The sequence below is a fragment of the Penaeus monodon genome, chromosome 14, assembly GCF_015228065.2.
Source record: "Penaeus monodon isolate SGIC_2016 chromosome 14, NSTDA_Pmon_1, whole genome shotgun sequence".
Classification (NCBI taxonomy): domain Eukaryota; kingdom Metazoa; phylum Arthropoda; class Malacostraca; order Decapoda; family Penaeidae; genus Penaeus; species Penaeus monodon.
This window is the reverse complement of record NC_051399.1, coordinates 36708310-36715412: the sequence shown is the minus strand read 5'-3', so window position 1 is coordinate 36715412 and position 7103 is coordinate 36708310. Positions and strand designations below refer to the sequence as shown.

The 7103-nt window shown below is 32.6% G+C and overlaps 1 protein-coding gene across 1 annotated transcript; it reads left to right on the top strand.

Moving 5' to 3' along the window:
* The first annotated feature begins 4147 nt into the window (after positions 1-4147).
* On the top strand, positions 4148-6020 carry LOC119580690 (lectin BRA-3-like). The gene is made up of 3 exons (XM_037928787.1): positions 4148-4190; positions 5229-5408; positions 5830-6020. Exons 1-3 carry the CDS (start codon positions 4148-4150, stop codon positions 6018-6020), a joined length of 414 nt encoding a protein of 137 aa, XP_037784715.1.
* The last annotated feature ends 1083 nt before the right edge of the window (positions 6021-7103 follow it).

The window sequence follows — 7103 nt, the reverse complement described above, 5'->3', positions numbered from 1 at the left end:
TCAGAAGAACGACCTTGGTTGGCTGAAGTCTGGGATAACCATATTTGACATCATTTAGCTCTGCCCCTTCGTGATTTATTAAGAGGTTGCTGTTACTATAGTAGTTTAGAGGTATATCAGTTACTTTAGATAGCAATTTAGATAGCAATCGTTCTATTCCTTACGAATAGAGATGCAATGGTTCATTTATCTAAAGAGTATAGCACAAGATCGTATATATGGGAGAAAAATCATATGCAGTAATCTTCACAATAAAAGTTCTTTATACTACTTCAAAACTGGAATCTACGTCACAGGGTATTTTACTTATTTTGGGGGAATAACCATCCTGGAGGCAATTTTACAATCTGTAGAACAACAAAGTGCATGGATGCCAAGCGGCCCTAGCCGGATATTCAGACTTTTTTTTTCTCCACAAAAATTTGTCATAATAAAAAAAGCTCATATACAGATACACGCACACACATACACACACATGCACACACACAGACATACACACACACACACACACACACACACACACACACATACACACATATTTAAATATGTATATACATATATACATATATATATATATATGTATATACATATTTAAATATGTATATACATATACATATACACATATATATACACACACACACACATAAGTATTTATATATATGTACACACAACACACACACACACACACACACACACACACACACACACACACACACACATATATATATATATATATATATATATATATATATATATATATATATATATATATATATATATATATATATATATATATATATATATATATATATATATATATATATATATATATATATTAAAGGACATTATATATGTGTTTAGCACTTATATTTGTTGAACATGATATAAAATATTTCCAAACATATGAATGTCAAAAATATGACAAAATAATCCTTCTCAATATATATTTATCATAAATAATATGACTAAAACAAATTTAGTTTCTAAAATGCAGGGAGAAATGTATATTCACTAATATTCTTAGAAAGCAAATGTCAAATATATTCTATGAGTTATACTTGGAAAATGGACACCAACTCAATTCTACATCTTTAAAATCAGAGAAACTAAACCAATAATAATGATAATGATAAATAGATAAATAAATACACTCAAATATAAATCAGCTTGAATGGCATGTGACAAGTAACATATGTCATGTGTCATATGTGTCATATAACCCAAGTGAAAACGGTATATATATGTCGCTCTTCATTGTCACCAGTAACCGCTGTCGCTATTTCCATCACTATTATCATAGCGATTATTATCATCAGTATTATTGTAATTTTCATTATCATTACTATTATCATTGTCATTACTGCTGTTATTATTATCGTTATTATAATAATAATAATAATAATAATTATTATTATCATTATTATCATCATTATTATTATTATCATTATGACTATTATTATCATCATTATTGTTATTATCATTATTATCATCATCATTATCATTATCATCATTATCATTGTTTTATTGCATGATTATTATAATCATTATCATTATTGTCATTCTTCATTTTACTCTTATCCCCATTATCATTATTACTGACGACCCAGAGAGATCCAAACAACTATAGAGCAATCACTTGTCTCTCTTTAATGTACAAGATGACAGCGTCTTTGATCTCCTGTATCAGCACCTTTTGTACATCTTACCTCCAAAATAGAAGGGATGTAGGAGATCAACCAGAGGCTGCAGAGACCAGCTCCTGCTAAACAAGATGGTCATCGAGCATGCAATGAAGAGGAATCGTATTCTAAGCATGGCGTTTGTCAGTGTGCCGCATAGTTGGATCACTCAGATGTCTATCGAGCGAACCCAAACATCATGAAGTTCCTGGAAATCTCAGTGAAGGCGTGAAGAAATGAGACGCAACCAAAACATAGTAATGGTAGCATCAGAACCTGTAATGTTTAAATCAAACAAGGAATTTCCCTAGGTGACTCGGTATCACCACTACTGTTTTGTGAGGCTCTGATGCCACTGATCAACCAGCTGAACAGCGGAAACCTGGGGTATTCAACTTATAAAGAGAGAACCGTCAATCCTCTCCTTTATACTGATGACGAAGCTGTATGCATCGAGCCACGACCAACTGGAATGGTAACGACATTGGGATGTGCTTTATAGTTACCAGCAGAAAAAAGAAAACTCCAAAAGGAACATGTTCTTAATGATGAAAATAAATCCTGAGGACGGATTTGACTTCCGTCAACGAGAATTCTTTCCCTTCTTCGGGTCTTACTTTCTGGAAAAGTTTCATTTCACGATTTGCCCAAGCGGCCTCGGTGTTATTGCGACCTTCATCAGGAAGAAGGGTATAAGTATTCTGGAGTAGAAGAAACCAATGGCATTCACACACGCATGATAATAAGATTCTATGAGAATCCTATTCTAATTCTATCATTATCATTATTGATATTATTATTGTTAGCATTAAGGCCATTATTATTATTATCATTATAACTGTCAATATTGTTATTATTTTATTATTATTGTCATTACTGTCATTACCATTATTATTACCTTTCTTCTTTGAGCAAGGACACTATACTAAAGTAGTTAAACCATAAGTTCATTTATTATTTATCCGAAGGGGAGGTTAAGAAGAAAGGTAGAAGGGGGAGGGGAAAGTAAGGAGGAGAAGAAAGGGGGAAGAAGGAGAAAGGAAGGGGGAGGGACTTAAAGAGAAAAGTAAGATGGGGAATGGGATATGGAGGGACCTCAACGTGGGGAAAGAGGAAGGGATCAGAGAGAGGACTCCAAGAAAAGCGGGAATGGGAGAGGAAGGGAAGGAGATAAGGGCAAAGAGTGTCTGAAAGGAAAGAGGAAGTTGAGAGAGGAATGAATTTAGAAAGTTTTGGAATGAGAGATGGAATGTTGTAAGGAAAGGACTTATATTAAAATTATTTGATAATAACAATAAAAATCATATTATAATTATATATATATATCATTATTGTTGTTGATATAGTTGTATCTTATAATGATGATATAGATTTATGATGATTATTGACTGATATTATATGATTATGATATTGATATGTGATATAAGAATGATATAAGGCTATAATTAAGGTTTGACTAAATAATGATAATTGTAAAATAACAATAATGATATGATCAAGTTGAAGGTAATGGACTTCGGTGTTAAAATACGATTAACGAAAATAATCCAAAATAAACAAGGTTCAACACTTCAGGAGAAGGGAGGTCACGTGCCGCGCGAATGGGAGAACGCGAGCAAGCGGACGACTGAGCACCCCAGGAGGCGCTTGATATTTCCGTACGACGGCCATACAAGAAGGTCAAGAGGCATGAAGGGTGGGCAGACGGACCGCGGCTAGGACTGCCGGAGGAGCCTGAGCGACAGGCAGCCAACTCGGACTAGCGCTAAAGTGGCTGCGGACCTGCTCAGGAGCAAGAAAACACTGACATACCATAGCAAATTATACCTGCACAGCAAAAACTATACACATTGACCTTGGTGATTTACCTTTTCTGCTTACCTACTGGTGTTCTTACTCGATTGCGAAAGTACGGTTATCAAGACGATTTTTGTCATGGTCAGTTTCCTGTGACAAAGCATGTAAGGAATGATACGTGCATTAGAATTATGTTTAAATACAAAGATGAAGGTATCTAGGCATATATTAGATGGAAAGAGTTGTATTCTAAATCTAAAAAAAAAACGGAATTTACTATTCTATATATGAAAACATCGACAAATGTTGGTCATCCTTAATGTCGCTTCCTTAAGTCACTCGTAGTCTGTGGGTTGGTTGTGTTCTTGCGTGTGATGGGTGTGCGTGTGTGTGCTGTGGTGTGGTGTGTGTGGTGCCTTCTGTTTCCTGCTTCTCTAGCTAGTGATGGTGTGGTGTGCGTAGTGTGGCTGCTGGCTGTCGCTGGTGAGTGTCGTGGATAGATTGTTGAAATAATACCACCACATTAGAGCAAAGCCTTGTGTTTACCCTCTCCCGATGGATCTATCTATGCCACATTATTCTTCCCAGTCACCGACATCTTGCTGTATTTGCACAGTCTGCGTAGGAAGATGGTTGGCTGATGACCGCATGAATACTTATTAAACTGTCCGATGAAATGTTGGCATCACGAAGTTATTTCCAACATCGTGGCAGGTAAGTTAACACAAAAATTGTTTCACTTTTTATTATACTCTGTATGTTATTATTATTATCCTTATATTTTATCATTACTATTGTTAGTATTGTATGATATGTGTCTTTATTTTTATGCTTTTCTAGTCTTATTTATTATTTTTGTTATTGTTTTATTATTATTATGTTGATTTGTTGTATTATTGTGTAATATATATAAAATTATTAAGCTTAATAACTTATTTTTTTTTTCCCTATGTATCTTTTATTCATTATTATTATTATATTCATATTAATTTATTTTATTATTCTATATGATATTATGATTATACATTATACTTCATTACATTGTTACTATATTAATATTGATTATATTATTAATTTATCAGTAATTATCACTATATTATTACTATTTTATTATTATATTATTGCTTATTATTATTTATTATTATTATTATTATATTTATATTATTATTTATTATTATTATTATATTGATTTATGATTGATAGATGTATTATTATTATTATTATTATTATATTATTATTATTATTATTTTATTATTATTGTATTATTATTTTATTATTATTATTATGTATATATATATTATTATTATTCATCATCATTGTTATCATCCTTATTATTTTATGATCATTATTATCATTATCATCGTTATCATAATTATTATTATTTATCATATCATATATGATTTAATATAATTTATTATTGTTATCGATTTATCTATGATTATTATATAATTATTTATGTATTGTCATTGCTTATCATTATAATCATTTTATATCGTTTTCATCATGTTATCATCTATATCATTGCATTTCTTTATCAGTTATCATCATCATTACCATTATTATCGTCACCATGATTACCAATAACACAGGCTTCTTTCAGACTTCACTTCTCGGATGATATGACACTATATAATGTACAAAACAGTTTCTAACCGAAACCAATGCTATCCATAGCAACCTCATTGAACACCATCATACTCAACATGATATTACATCATTCTTTGATAATGCCATCTTTAAATCATCTTTTAGCTTCATCTGCATGCCTGCCTCCCTTCATGGATACGGGCGTGGGTTGTTTCTATCAACATACGCAGCTGATGAGTTGGTGTGACGCCCGGATTTACTGCAGCGACCTTGGCGGTGATCTCGCGGTGCCTCAGGATTACTACGGTTTCGAAATCTGGATCAGGAACACGGGCACAACAGAAGGTGATGGATATACTATGTTTGCATAAAAATATATTTATATATATATATATATATATATATATATATATATATATATATATATATATATATATATATATATATATATATATATATATACATACACACTAGGTGTTAGTAAACAAAATGCGTCTATGCCTGTCTATGATCTATGACTATGTATGTATTATCATTCGTTAGTTATCATTGCCATTGCTATTTCGTTGATGAAAGTCATCCCTGTTACCATCACCATTGACAACAATTATTCTGCCACCATTACTCACCAGCAAGTACGAAAACCTATTTGACGAATCGATGAATAAGTGGAAATCTATAAACAGAAAAAGAAGACAGGGAAAAGAATATCTAAAAATCAAACTCAAAAACAAAAAGGATGACTGAATCTTACCTTATTTCCCAGAAAAATGGATCGGAGCCAAGGCCTTATCTTGGATCAACGGCGTTGCGGTGACCTCTGACCTCTGGGCGCCTTCTGACCCCAATGGAGGTCCCGACGAATGCATCAGAATGGTGTTCGTGACGTCACAATTCCAACTCGCCGATACGGGATGTGATCGCTTGAAGGAATTCGTGTGTGAAGTTAAATTCTGATTTTTTTCTCTTACAGATTGATTTTTTTTTAAGTTTTGCCTGTGGAGTTTTGATAAAATGATAATAATAATAACAATAATAGTAATAATAATAATGATAATAATAATAATAATATAATAATAATAATAATAATAATAATAATAATAATAATAATAATAATAATAATAATAATAATAATAATAATAATAATGATAATAATAATTTATTTTATTTTATTTAGGTCGTTTATTGTGACTATATCTTTTATATAATTCGCTTCTGTGGATTTAATTAAGTTCCTTATTTCGTCCACGAAATGTTTCTCGTCGATCAAAGTTTTTTTCATCTTTTATGAAAGTTGATGTTTTACATTATTTCAACTTTGTAGTTAAAAAGTTAAAGGGTATATCTCTGAGTATTTTTTCTAAATCTGCATGAAAGCTCCAACCTTCTCTTTGAATATTTTGATGTTATAGATTGTTCTTTTTTGATAGTTTCATGAATAAGTTTAATAATATTTTCGTCATTTCATTATTTACGCAAAAGAGTTTGTTAAAGACATATCGCTGAGTAATTTCTTAAAAGGTCAAGCTACACGTTGTAGATCGATTTTGTTTTTTGTTTAAGACATTCATGAAATATTGATTCATTTTTAAGAGTAATGTGAATGATTCTTGATGAATGAAACATAAAGGAAGGGAAGAACAATAAAACACACGAATATGCCGAACATGGCGAGGCCATCTTCCACATCGCATGCCCATTGCTCCTTTTGCCGTTCTGTTAGTCGTCTGTCACGAGGGTTTTCATGAAGGGCTTTTGAGGCCAACACAAGTCCCTGAACTTGCTCATATTCTCGTCCCTGGACATTTAAAGAGGCAAACTCCGCCCTGAGGAGGACGAGGACAACGCAGATCAGCCCTCGGTAGCGGGATCCGGTCTTCATTTCCTCCTGTTCTGGTCCGCGTAGCAGCATCGGTGGCTTCGTTGACGGACAAGCTGGTGATGAAAGATTTGGTGTGTGTGCGTGTGTGTGTGTGTGTGTGTGTGTGTGTGTGTGTGTGTGTGTGTGTGTGTGTGTGTGTGTGTGTGTGTGTGTGTGTG

What these genes read in the sequence shown, in the direction of transcription:
- LOC119580690 (XM_037928787.1), top strand. Translation starts at nt 4,148, where the DNA reads ATGAAATGTTGGCATCACGAAGTTATTTCCAACATCGTGGCAG. An exon ending in TATTTCCAACATCGTGGCAG is followed by an intron (nt 4,191 to 5,228) that starts GTAAGTTAACAC and finishes ATCATCTTTTAG; the next exon opens with CTTCATCTGCATGCCTGCCT. An exon ending in GAACACGGGCACAACAGAAG is followed by an intron (nt 5,409 to 5,829) that starts GTGATGGATATA and finishes CTTATTTCCCAG; the next exon opens with AAAAATGGATCGGAGCCAAG.